At 44.9% G+C, this 14,044-nt stretch overlaps 1 protein-coding gene across 2 annotated transcripts in view; it reads right to left on the reverse strand.

Annotated features, from left to right (window-relative positions):
• Rps6ka2 (ribosomal protein S6 kinase A2) overlaps positions 1–14,044 on the reverse strand; it is a 225,531-nt gene that overhangs the window by 172,226 nt on the left and 39,261 nt on the right. The window contains exon 1 of one of the 2 annotated variants that reach the window (XM_004646223.2): positions 4,193–4,534. The exons of the other annotated variant lie outside the window; for it this stretch is intronic. Coding sequence (XP_004646280.1) covers positions 4,193–4,291 — 99 coding nt within the window. The 5' untranslated portion in view covers positions 4,292–4,534. Of the gene's footprint in view, positions 1–4,192; positions 4,535–14,044 lie in introns of those variants that run through there. 2 annotated transcript variants of the gene reach the window in all.

The following is a 14,044-nucleotide window of genomic DNA, read 5'->3' on the forward strand; positions in this document are numbered from 1 at the left end:
CTGGCCTGGCAAGCGCAAGGGCCTGAGTTTGATCTCTGGTTCCTCCAAATAACAATAATAATAATAATAAATATTTTAATTAATATAGAGCCTATATTGCCTCCAATGAGACTATATATCACCCTTTGGAGCCTCACACCCTTTGAGGTTCTGTTAGTATCTAAGGAAGTTGGCATGGGGCATCACTTCCTGCTCAGTGGGCCGGAAGCTCTCTTAGGTAGAATATTCACGCTGAAGCATTTTCCTACTCTAAAAGCTTCCCTAACTGAGGGCAAGGTGACCTGCATCGGTAATGCATCCCGGGATAAGTGCAGCTGACTCATGAAGCGGACGTGCAGGATAAGAAAAAGGACTGCTGCTATCCCAGCCGGAGGATGTAACTCCATCTGCTCGAATGGAGCTGATCTTATCCAGTAAACAGCTCAGAGAAGCATCCTGCGAGAACTGATATTCCGTTTGCCACAAAGGAGAGGAACAGGAACTCTTAATCACTAGACAGAGTTTACCGTTGAGATGACACAAGTTCCGGTTCACACAGAATCTGCAGCCACTGAACAATATGACAAACCTCAATCAGCCCAGGAAATATTAACAATATCAATAACTAATAATTAGCAACTGAGTATTTTATCATCCACAGTCCCAAGTTAAGCATATACTTAGGAGGTCACTCCTTAGTCACCAGTAATGTAAGAACATTATCCTTAGTCACCAGCAATGTAGGAATATTATCACTTTTATTTTGCAGTGGAGAAAGAAGAGGGTTCAAGTAGTTAACTACCTTGCTAGTTAAAGAAAGGGTGAGAATATAAGTACACCTCATCAAATTCATCAAGAATTTTCTGACTTCAGAAAAGGCTTTCTAGACAAACTTTAGGTTATGGGGCACATTCCAAAGTATTCCATGGAGTAATTTCCATTTAAAAATCACAATAAAAGTCCCCCACCTTGCTTTAGGCCTTACATACTGCATGGCAAACTCTAATAATCATACAACATTACATGGCTAAAATGCATGAGTGACAGCCCTGCTCCAATAGAAAGACCATCCTCTGAAACACTTGAGCAGTGGGAGCATGAGTGATTCACACAGAATCCCTGGTCCTCCATTTCCTCAGCTATAAAATGGACCACGGAATGAGCCCATGGTCACAGCTTGGCCATACCACCATGCCCTCGGTCCCCAGCTTCCTTGTCAGCCTTGGCCCAAGGAGCTCATGCAAGGTGTCCATCCTTCCTTCAGAATCTCTGAAATCACACCTGCTGGCTGAATCACCTGGTTGTCTCACTTGGTACAATGCTGACATGTGACAAAAATATTTAAGTCAATTTAAACGGTCATTTACTACCTGCTTTCAAATATTATTAAGTGGCCTGACTTGTACATCACAAGTTTAACAAATGTTGGATTCTAGAAATAAAATTTGTTTTAAAGCAAGAATGATATCATCAGTACTGAATCTCTCCTGAAATACAGACTGTTTTAAACTTAAAGTAATAACTGTTAATTTCCTGTTTACTTCATTGGACTTTGAATTGCAAAAAGCAGTATTTTTTCAATGTCTGTGTATATTTAAAATATAATTTTCACTGTAATAATTAAAACTGTTCCTTTTTATGCACTGAGTTTTCTTTTTAAAAAAAATGAATTTAGGACAGGGTGTATAGGATGTACAAGGTCTCACTACGTAGATTGGACTGGTAGTGATTCTAGTTTTCACAGTCTCCCAAGCACTGGGATGACAGGCGTGTGCCACCATGTCCAGTCTCAATTGCCAGCTCAGCACTCCCCAGGGGGTGGGGCCAGCCCAGCATGCCGGGGATTGAACCCCGGCCACTGTGCTCTGCTGAAGCAGGCATTTTATTTAGTCCACTGAGCAATCTGGCCAGCCCAAGATTTTTTTTTTTTTTTTTTTTAATTCAGGCCAACAGGAAATATACAACTATGCTCAGTATTTAAGGTCCTATTTCTCAATCCTATTAAATTTGACTTTTGTGTGTGTGTGTGGTATCGGGGATTGAACTCAGGACCCTGCGCTTGCCAGGCAAGTGCTTATTCTACTGAGCTATCTCCCCAGGCCCTAAATTTGACATTTCTTGATGAGCGCTTTTTGGCCTATAACCAGTGCTATTATAAAAACAAACAGGCAGCTTCTCTGGAAAAATGTGACTGAGAAGAAATACAAAACCAGACCTCACTGCTCTGAAACATAGAGGTAAGCTGATTATTAGATCCCCACATGGGAGAAGTGCCCTGCGGCCTCTTAGATCTGCATCACTTAGGGTCGGCAGTGCCCAAAACTAACCCTGACCCACAGCACATTCCCACAAACGTGCCCAGAATATGAATGTATTGGTAAAGGTTTTTTGTTTTTTTTTTTTAAAAAATCCTTAATTTCTCATTGCTTTTTTTTTTTTAACCCCTTGGCAATTGAATAAGGACTGTAGAATATGTTTCCTGGGTCTTCACAAGCATCAAGTAATAGAAAATTTGTGAATACACTTGTAAAAAGTAGAGTGTTATAATAGTATCGACCTTCTCTCCAGTATCCAACACAAGATCTGGTACATGGGAAATTCTTTGATTTCTTGCTGAAAAAAACACATTATTTTAGTCCTTTTCACCTTCTGTATATCTGATGGTTAATATATATTTTCTAGAAATTTCATTTTCACATTTTTAAATGTTCTTTCTGTCCCACATCTTGTTTCCCTTGTAGTTTTTGGAAGTCCTTCCATTGCCCGGTTCTCTTTGATGAGCCTCAGAACCAGAGTGGAGTCTACTTCCACAGGCTTATAGAAACTTCAAGGTCACTGGTGTCTCCCCAGTGACACTTGAAGAGCACTTGTCCCTTAGCAGGGACAATAAATGGAAGGAAACCATGAGCTGTCCAATAAACCTGGTCTTTCACTGAAACAGGGACTAAAAACTATGCTTGTATAATAAGCACTGTTCTGAGTTTCTATTCTTGACCACTCTAGATTTTTACAGTGCTCAATTGCTTAATTTCTCTTGATTTTAGGACTAAAGCAAGTGCTCCTCCATTACTGGGTTAATAACTGTATTCATCTGAAGCTTATGTTTTGCTCTCGGAGATGCCATCTAGCACTTTCCAAGCTGATCTAGTGTATAGCAACAAGAACTTTTCCAAGAAGTAATTCCCTGCTGTTTTTAGGTCTATTCCCCAAGCTTTGCCTAAAGATCTCTTAATTGTTTCAGAACTCTTGCCTATATCTAATATCACAGCAGCTGGGACAAAGATATTCAAGATGAAGTTTATGCTATTGTTCCAAATGAATCCAGCTTAAAAAAAAAAAAAAAATCCACGAGGCCAGGCCTGAGGCAAAGGGGATGGTAATGGCAAATGAAACCTGCAGGTCTTAGGTCCTGTAAACTACCCCAGCACAATGCCTCCTTATTTCAACACATTTCACCATTTTGCCACCTATGGACTCAACATGATCTGGACACTACGATAAAGAGGTTAAGATTTGATTACTGAAATAAATACCACCATCAAAGAACTGTCCACTGACGACACTGGACACCCAAAGATGCTGAGATGACGGACACTGTGGGAAGGACATGGCTTTTCAGAGTCCTATGTATGGGCTTTCAGGACACATCCAGTCAAAGCCAGGGTTGCAGGAATATTGCATCAGGTGCTTCGCTTCCACCATCCTGGGCCTTTGTGCCACTGTCCCCAACCCGCCCATCCTACGCTGATTTCAAATACTCTCACCATCTACACTATGAGATAGGGCTTGCCTATCCCTGGGCAGGGCTAAGACAAACCTGATCCACGCAGCCGCAAGCAAGGCTACTCCTGAGGTGCCCTCCAAGCGCCCCCACACCACGCGGGAGCCCAGCTGCACTGACCGACTCCTTCCTCCCTTGGGCGGGATGGATCCCCCAATTTTGTGCGGACAGGAGCACTGGACAGAGTCCACTGGGGTAGAGTTTAGCCCTTGCCAGGGACTCATGTCCGTCAATTATTATGAAGTCCCAACAACAACGTTTGGTGCTGTTTTTATTCGTTTTCAGGAAAACTGGGCCAGCTTTCAAATAACTTTACGTCCCAGGCCTGGGCATGCGGTGGCCGCCCGCGGACAATCAGTAGGGCAGTGTCCTGCACACGCCCACTCAGTGAGCAGGGACCGGGACCTGCGCGCCCCCAGGCGACGCCTTTACCTCGAGCCGGCTCAGGCTGGAGCTCTTGGAGCGCGATTTCTTGCGCAGGTAGACGGAAAAGAACCTGCGCACCGTGAACTTCTTCATGCCCAGATCCATCACCTCGCGCCCAGCCGCGAGCAGCCGTAGGGCTGGCGGGCGCGCATTCCCGGCGCATCCCAGGCGCGGGAGTGGTGCGCAGGCGGGCGCGCGGCCGGGAGCCCGGCGCGGCTGTCCCGATCGCGGATGCAGGCAGCGGGCACAAAGGGCAGGCCGCGCCGGCCACTGCGGCCCGGCCCAGGGATCACTCCCACCGCGCCTCCGCCTCCCGCCGGAGGACTAGCTCAGACAGCTCGCTCCGCCCCTAGAGCTGCCCAGGCCACGCCCCCAGCCAACCCTCCAACCAATGCCCGCCACAACGCCACGCCCACTCCAAAGTCCACCTATCAGCGCCTGCCATCCCCTTCCCCAGAGGCTCTGTCCCCTTCTACTTCTCTCTGAGAATCAGCTTCTGAAGGCCCCACCCTGTCCCACCCACCGCCAATCAGCGCCTGCTGCCCCGCCCATGGGTGTCCCGCCCCTGCCACTGCTTCCAATCAGTGCCTGCCGATTACTGCCCCAGGAGCTCACCCTCCTCCTACTCCATCCTTCTAGGTACCTGCACAAGGCAGCACCGCCCCCACACTGCCCCGCCCACTACCATCACCGCCAGTCGGAGAGCGCAGCTGTCGCACGCCTAATAAGCGCTACCCGGACGGCTCCCCGCTCTGCTGGGTGGTGTGGTTGCCCAGAAGCTGCTCCGGGAGCTGGCTTGTCTGCTCCTGGGATTTTGGTGCCTTTTCTACCTTGGGGTGTCATATTTTCTTCCCTTAAAACATCGACGTTCGCACCTTAGCATCATAGCATCATCATTTTTCCACTGAACAAACTTTAACGATTAATGAACAAGCTCTGTAGAAAAGGGCACCACAAATGAGCCGGCCATCTCTCCTCCCTGCCTTGCCGGTCCCTGACAGCCGGGAGGCCCGGGTTGGGCTGTGGTGGAGATGGGGGTCACTTTACTGCTCCTCAGAATCAGTCTCCCTCCTCCTGCTTGTCGGCGAAACGGATGCCTCACGTGGCGGCGGGAGAGGGCCAGCCGGCTGGGGAAACCTTCCTTTACAGCAGCTGGAGAACAAAGACACATCCGCTCTCCGTGACCTCTGGCTCCATATATAGAAAACTATCCAAACAGATGACTTATCAGGCCCTGCACAGGAATATCCTGAGACACAATGACCTAGGTCTGCGGGTGAGAGCTCTAGCAGGACCGCACGGGGTTTAAAGGAGCCCTCCCCCGAAAAAAAAATACCCCCCCCCCCCAATGCTCATCAGAGGGCTACAGGCAGACTGAGCAGTCTGCTGTTTTCCTCTCTTGGAAAAATCCACTCATTGAGTTTATGTTTTAAAAGGGAGGGAAACAAAACGCGCTGATATACTACTGTCACCGCCTGAAAAACCGAAAGCATTTGTGTGGTATTGAGTTTACTAGAACTGTCTTTTGCCATGCAAATTGCCAAAACAAACAAAAAAAGCAAACAAAAAAAAACCTGCGTGTGCTTTTATTCCCCCTGCTGAATAAATGTTTTATTAATGCTTGCAATAGTCTACATTTTGCCACTGTGGATAAAGAGATTGGGATATCTCCAAATAAGAACTTGGAAGCTCATGCTGCACCCACATGAAGGGGAAGTCAGACACAGGTTCTGAGTTTTGGAAGACCTCTGTGTTTATGTGCTCCCTGGCTGCATGGTGGATGGTAGGAGCACTTAGCGTTAGGACCCCGCCTTTACCTTCCTTGGTGGGCACACTTGCGTGCTGTGTTTCCAGTGCTCATCTCTCAGATGAAAATATGAATAAAACCCACTACACCTCCCTTTTTGGGGTTCCTATGAGGCTTATGCAAAATAATGGATGTCACTGGTGTTTTGTACACTAAGAAGAGTAAGTGCTTTTCATAAACATTACCCAAGTATTAAGACATGTTATCCATTGCGTCTCATATAACATTATCCTCTACAGGAATATTTTGCTCTGAAGAACTATAGAACCCCAGAAAGAAACCAAACATTCCTTTCGCTCTCTCTGAATCCAGTTGGTCAGTGGAAAGCCCATCAGAATTGATTTCTTGCTTCCCTGTGAGGTTCTGGAGGGAGGATGGTTACTCCCTGATGGTGATTACCTCCTAGAGCCCCCTGGGACCACTTAGGCCTTCTAGCTTTGAGGAAATGCATAGCCCATGTTGACCACACAACGTTGCTGTTCTAGCACAGGAAGCAGCAGATTGATCTTGGGCTAGTCCCTGTGTCCAGGAATGAGGAAGGGGCCAGCTCAGCCAAGCTTCCCACTATGCGGGGTCTGGTAAAACTTCTCAGACAGGAGAACTGTGTGCCAACAAATCCAACTCACGGGCATCCCACTCAAGACAGACACCTCAAGCCAGGAAGGTTTGCGCTTTACCAACACAAGTACTGAATCTGGGTCCAACAGAACTAGAAAGCAAATGTCTAATGGAACATGCATGATTCCTCCAAAGTTGAGTACAATAAAATTAATGGCCAAAACAAGGCTGTTTGCTTTTGTTATGCAATGAAACTCTCCAGACGACCAAGTCTAGAGTAGGTATCACAGCCCACTTTAACTTGGGTCTAAATTAACTTCCTCAAGAAAAAAAAATGTAAACCTAATAGTAAGACTTGTGCTCAGATAACAGTGAGAATAAGCTAGAGAGAAGACAAACAGCCCAAGTGACCCTGAGCTTTGGTCTGACCTAAGCACTGTAATCCTGGAGCTAAACTCCATGGTTCCTGCTGCTTCTAGGATAGTAACAGATTAGCTCATGTGCATTCAGTCACCCCAACAGGTGATGATTAAATGCCTGCTCATACCTGGCACAGCGGGATGCATCGAGAATACAAGAGCACAGCATCTTATATAGTCCATGGAGTCATGGAAGGGAAGGGAAACAAATAGACAAATGTGACACAATTCTTTTGTGTAACATAAAAATAAAATAGTAAGAATAAGCTATGCAAACAAAGATAAGAAGTCAGTTCTATCTGGAGAAACTGTGGAGGTGGTAGCCCTGAAGCATTCCCTGAACAGGTAAGAGGTGGAGGCCCACCGCTCCACCCTAAACAGTATAGTTTATCAGAAAATTTGACATGATCTCTGCAGTTTTAAAAGATGTCTTGCTTTCAGGGTACCTAATGAGCATGTAATGCTATTTTCCTAATGGTCCAAGAGGTAGATCCAAGAATTTCAATTAGTTCACTTCTACCCAAATGTTTAGTCATGTCATGACAGTCTGGCATGTTACTGAGATTCCTAAACTTAAAAAACTTGATTATTCTCATTATTATTTCAAAGATAATGCAAAATTATCCTTCAGGTCAACTTTTATGTCTCAAAACTGAAGAAAAAAATTCATTAGAACAAAGTTTTGCATGTTGATGGCCCCACAGTGGCTAAATTCACCAGGGTTATGAGTCACCAATTGTGTTTTTCCAGAAAGTTCATTGGTCACAGAGTTGTCCATATCAGACACTCCAGTCATGGCAGTGCCCAACTAGTATAAGGCAGCCAGCCTCACCAGAACACTGTGCAAACAACTTCTTGTATCTAGATTATGAATACATTTAAAAAAGGTTCCCATTTGTAGTCCCAGGAGATACAGAAAGCCACCCTTTGGTGGTTAGATTACAGGAGAGTGGGCCAGGATCAGACCTACCTAACAAAACCCCTCTTCTCCCTGTGTCCCTGTGTTCGTAGAGTGTGTATTACTGTGATGCTTCTTGGAGGTGGGAATTCAGGAAGAATGGCAATTGGGTATCAGCTGGTGGCACACCCAGAGCAGTGACAAGGTCTTACTAAATTGTAAAGTTGCCCAGGCTAAGCTAGAGTTTATGCTCCTCCTGCATGAGCCTTTTGGAGTGCTGGGGTTACAGGGATGCACCACCATGCCCTGCCTGCACCTGGCTTATTCCTCTTTCCATAATGACCTCTAGATTCCAAGGCAGTTATATGAGGTGATGAAATGTCAGCTTCAGCGTGGGAGTCCTGGCCAAGGTGTGCTTACATTAAGCAGCATGCCATTTGCCTGAAATATGTACAGATTTCATCCTTAAGTACACTTCAATAAAGCTGGAAAAATACAAAGAATGAATGATGGAGACTATACAGAAATGGACCTTGTTGATACAGAGAAAGAATGAGAGACACAAAGACCAAGAAACCAATCCTGAGGTAAAGAAAAGTGCAAGTGGGAAGCTGAATGAGTGGCAAGGCAGCAGAAAAGCATTTCGTGACTCAAGGGCTAGGGTTGGGTGGAAGCAGATACAAATGGAAAAGCCAAGAACAGATAGTCATGAACCTGATATGGGCATGAAATACATATGTGGGGAAGGGCTGGGGTATGGCTCAGCAGTTACTAAGCACTTGCTTGGGTAAGTGCAGGGGCCAGTGTTCAATCCCTGGAACTGCATGCTTTGCTGGCCCCATCCCAGGGCACACTGAGCCAGCGATGGAGTCCAGGCATGGTCGCACATGCCTGCAATCCCAGCACTAGGGAGGCAGAAATCAGGAGGATCACTATGACTCCAAGCTGTGTAGTGAGACCCTGCACACACACACACACACACACACACACACACACACATACAACCTTAAAATAAATAAATAAATAAATAAATAAGAAATACATATGCAGGGAAGTCACTACATTCACAGTGTGAGTTATGAAGTGAGGCTAAGTAGTGGAGTGGATTCCACTCTCTCCAGATGCACACGCAAGCATGTGACGCCAGAGCTCGGGCAGCTATCTTGGGGCCATGAGGGAGCCTTCTGTCAGGACAAGTATGACAAAGCTGGCAACCAAAAACATCCAAGGTCCTGATCACTTGGCCAAGTTACTGTGACACCCAAGCCTAAAGCTGAACTTCTTTGAGGGCTATTTCTATGGAAAAATAACAAATCTCTTTTATGATGTAAGCTTTTCAATCATTTGCAACTGAAAGAATTTTCATCGACATATTGAGCAAGATACTTATTGTTTACTCATTCAACTCCAGATTTAAATTTAGTTAAGTCTAAATTTATAGACCCATTAAATATTATTTTGATAGATAGGATATTTGTAAAATTTATTGCAGTACAAAATACTGTGAATTAATTATAATGCTAGAATGATTATTTATTTTAATTCATGCATAGATTATGCATCAATGATTTTTGTCTCAGTACCCAGCCCTGTGCACTCATTCAGGAAGATCACAGGCTAATTAATAATTATCGGGCACAAAAATATTTTATAATAAAGTGAAAAGCTGTAACTTTTAAGGAAAATAAGCTTGCACCTAATTCTTTTGAGGACCAGAGGAAGGAGAGGGACACAGAAGGGACAAATTTTCAGACCAGGCAAAGCAGAGAAGGGTTAAGAAAGAAAGAACATTGTGTGTAGCGGTTCTATAGTTGAACACTGGGGATGCAGTCCTTACTAGGTGGGCAGAACATGGGTTTACGCCAAAAAGAGTGACATTTGTCCTAACACAACATATGAGAGATTAAAAGAGTTGATGCAAGAGAGGTGTGGGATCACACCAGTGACCTAGAACATCTTGGCAACAGGGTTCAGAGTACCAAATCCATAGAAAGTAGAAATTGTGTCCATGAAAGGGCACTTGTGACAATCTTGGGCATAACAGTATCCTGACAAGAAGTGCAGGTGCAGTGATGCGGGAGGGGAGAAGGATAAGAGACCTGCAGCCACCGAAGTGAGCCAGCGCCGGGCTTGCTGGACGGAGCTGCAGTCCACAGCTCACACACTGGTGCTTCCTCTTCCCTTGTACTGAGTCTTCCGTCTAGGGGATTCAGAGGGTTTCCCACAAAGCTGTGGCAATAGTACTGTCCAGAGTGACTACAACCATGGAAGACAAAGATACCTATAATTCACCGAGATGAGAAAGTAATATAATTCTAAAAATGGCAATGTTATTTTTGCCAAAATTTTGTGGTATATTTTCATGCCATATATATCTCAAGTCCTAAAAATCTTAGAAAAAATACTCCCAAATTAAGAGCTAGATGGTTTTTTTAAAAAATCCAAAGTAAATAAAATCATAATTTGAATAAGATCCACGATCTACGTAAACCAACTGCACAATTAGTCCAGCAGACTAGGATGTAAACATTTAGTCATGTTTGGAAGCTGCCCTCTGATTTGCTGATCGTTTGTCATTTCTCTCCTGCATACATTTGGGCATGACTGAGTAAGAGATGAGCTGTTCTGGTGCTGGCACGACTTCTGCCTGCCAGGGCTCACTGTTCTGGGCTCACTGCTGTGGGAATCATAGCACCTGGGTACTGAAGGACAAGAAGGTGGCAACAGGACCCTGTCCTGACAGGTGCTGTGGGCACAGGCAGGGCAGACAGACAGGAGCTGTACATCTGTCTATAGGATGGCTCTGAGCAAGAGTCCACAGGAAGAGTCCTTTGCCAGCTGTGACGGAGGAAAGGTCTGCTCTCACACCCGAGTGTGGGCGAACATCCACCAACCACAGGCTCCAGAAGGCACCTCCTTGACATTCAAGTCCCAGTAACAACTTCCGTGGGGCAAGCAGAGAATTTCAAGATGCCAAGACCTGACAGTTTAGGTCTGACTCCATCTACCAAGAGGGTGTGCAAGGAGCCATTCCTGGGAGCTAGATGCTGAGCTGGCCTGACCTCTCAAAGGTGTTGGGCAGAGGACACAGGGCAGGACCTCCAGATGGGCCAATGAGGAGTTCTCAAGACCCTCCCTGAGGCCCAGTAAAGATGGCTCTCCCAGATTAAACCTTTTATCTGTCCTTACTTTTCCTTGGCTCTTAGTTCTAATCCTGAAAAGGATTAGTGTCTAGCCAGCTGAGCACTCCCAAAGGAGAGAGCAGAAGCCCCTGGAGGTTTGCGCATGGGCAGCTGGAGGCAGGCACAGAGAGCAGCTGCCTGGGGCCAGCCTGAGTGCAGAAATGCTGACCACATATGTATAGCATGGCTCTGGGCGGTCTGTTGTCGAAGAATAGCAGAAGACCTTGCAAAGCCGCAGTCCCCCGCGTAGGGCACGACACACCCACCTATGGATAACATGGATGTATGTATTTTGAGCCAACCCCAAGCCAGATTTTTCCATTGTATTAGTGACACCTGGATGGGTGAATTCAGATAAAGAGGGTAAGGATCACGTCCAGGTGGCAACACAAGGTTCCACTGCACAGTCCTGAGGGCTCCAAGGACAAAGCCATCCGTGCTCCATGTGAAGGGCACTCAATAAACACCTTGCAGTGGAAGAATTGAACTTAACAGGGACCAGGGAGTCAATGAGAAACATTGCCTAGGAATCGGCGGTTACCTCCATCTGCTTCAACGGTCTGCACCCCCACCTCACTATCTGCATAAAATCACTACCAATAACACCTCCAGTGAAAAGGTAGAGGTGCCTAACAGAAGCCAATGCAAATACTTCTAGAGAAATCTGCATTAAATCCAGACTCCAGAGAATTCCTGTCAGAGATCCAAGAAATATAATCTTGGTATAACCAAGTTCATAAACACTGAGTGTCAGCATCAAAGGCAGTGAGAGTTCAGGCCCTGGAATCAGACATGGGAAGGCTTTCTCTTGTGGAGTGAGCCACAGTAGAACACAGAATACTCAAATTCAGCATGTTTAAGGAATTGAAAATATGATGAAAGCCCAAGAGACCATAAAAGTGACCACATAGATACAAAAATCCTTCTGGAAATGCAGTACTTGACATCAATTAGATACAGTTGAATGTAAGTAGATTGTGTAGTAGAGAAGTTGGATGTAGCTAGTAATAGGCCAGGTACTGATCTAGAACGGACTCCACTGAGCAATCCTGCAGATTGAATGATCAGCCCAAGACAGTGTCTTAAGTCAGATTTCAACCCCACCCAGGTCATGTGACTTACCCTTTACTGGAAGTCTGACTTTCAAAATGGTGGTTCTCAAAGGAGTGATTTTTGCCCTTGAGTCATGGCTCTTGCCATTTTTTGCCAGAATTTAGTAATCACTGGCTACATACTTTCCCAAACTCCACCATCATTCCCTCCACAAAACCAACCTTTTAGAAGCAGATCCGGCCAAGTGCCTTCGTGCACCCAGAGCTCTCCATGACCTTTAGACAAAGCTCACACTCTGAAGCTGTCCTTGACTCTTGTCTCTACTCTTGTAGAGTTGCCACTGTGAAGATGAGCGGTCATGTGTTATTGTGGGCATGCTGTGATGACCCCTGGGCCTAACTACCTGCCCTCCCCACCTGCCCTGGGCCCTGCCTCAACGCTGCTCCCAGGAATTCCTCCCCCAGACTGCACTGAGGTCCTTCCTTGCTCTTCCAACTTGTCCACTGTATGGTACTACAGCTCGTGCCTGATTAATTTTCCTCTCCCATCAGTATTGAAATGACCTAGGAAAGCATCCATCTATAGCATTCCATATCCATGTGTTTAAAAGGATTTTACCATGATTCTTTTCAGAGATATGTTGGCTATGGAGGGCTGTAGTCTATATTTTTATTTCATTTCTGTAACATGTTCAGTTACCAGACACAACAAACCTGCCTGATTCAGTGAGAAGCCTGAGATTCTGAGGTCAACTGACTCTATCAACTAAGAAGGAACTTTTTCACATCAATCCAGGCTTGAGCGTGAATTATACAGGAACTCTGAAAGGAAGGGAGTTAGCAGGAAAGAGGAAACAGGTTAAAACTATAGCAGGAAGAACTTCAGTAACTTAAAAAAAAAACAGTATAATAGAAAAATCTGGAATAGGTACAAAGGAAAATGTAAATCCTTGTTAGGATTGTTTTTATCAAGATATTTTCATCATTTAAAAAATATTTCATAGACCTCTGTAGCATTTCATACTCTGAATACATATATTAGATATGGGGACATAGATGGACACATAGCAGTGCCACTTCTGGGAAGTGAAGACCACAGCATGGGTGCCTGGAGGTGAGCAAAGCCTTAGGGCCACTCCCTCGCCTCACATCAACGGGCCACGGAAGGAGACGAGCACTGGGGCACATTCTGGGACTTGTGTTGGAAAACATTTGGCAATAGGGAGAAGCTAGGTGTGAGTGGAATTGAAAAAGTGCAAACCAGAAAGAAAAAGGAATAGATGAGTGGGTAAGAGGCGTGAAAGACAGAGGGCAGAACATCCAGCACACCATGAATCTTAGAATGAAAGAGAATAGGAAAGAAAAGTAGAACAGTGTTCAAAGAGGTAAGACAAGAGTTGAGAATTTTTCAGAGTTGTTAAAATATACCAATGTTCACATTTATAAAGGCCTAAAATTCCCAAGGAGGATTAAATAAAACAAATCCATACCTAAGTACATTATATTCAATCTCCCAAATACCAAAAACACAAAAAAATCTCCCCAGAGCATCCATAGGAAAAAGACAGATTTTCTACAAATGAATGTTAATTAGAACGTCAGCTTCCATATTAACAGCAATGTTGGAAACCAAAAGTGAGTGGAATAATTTATGCAAAATGCTAAAAGAAATAATTTCAACCTCGAATTTGCTATCCTACAAATTTTTTTTTCACAAAAGAGGGCAAAACAAAGACATTTCTTTATAATCTGAGAATGCCCATTACCAATGAAATCTTATAAGTAATGCTGAACACACATGGTTCCAAGGAAAAGAAAATATTGCATAGTTTGTGGATTTAAATTAAATTAGAGGGCTGGGGAGATAGCTCAGTAGAATAAGCGCCTGCCTGGCAAGCGTAGGGTCCTGAGTTCAATCCCCAGTACCACAAAAAAAAAAAAA

The sequence above is a fragment of the Octodon degus genome, unplaced genomic scaffold, assembly GCF_000260255.1.
Source record: "Octodon degus isolate 3935 unplaced genomic scaffold, OctDeg1.0 scaffold00261, whole genome shotgun sequence".
Classification (NCBI taxonomy): domain Eukaryota; kingdom Metazoa; phylum Chordata; class Mammalia; order Rodentia; family Octodontidae; genus Octodon; species Octodon degus.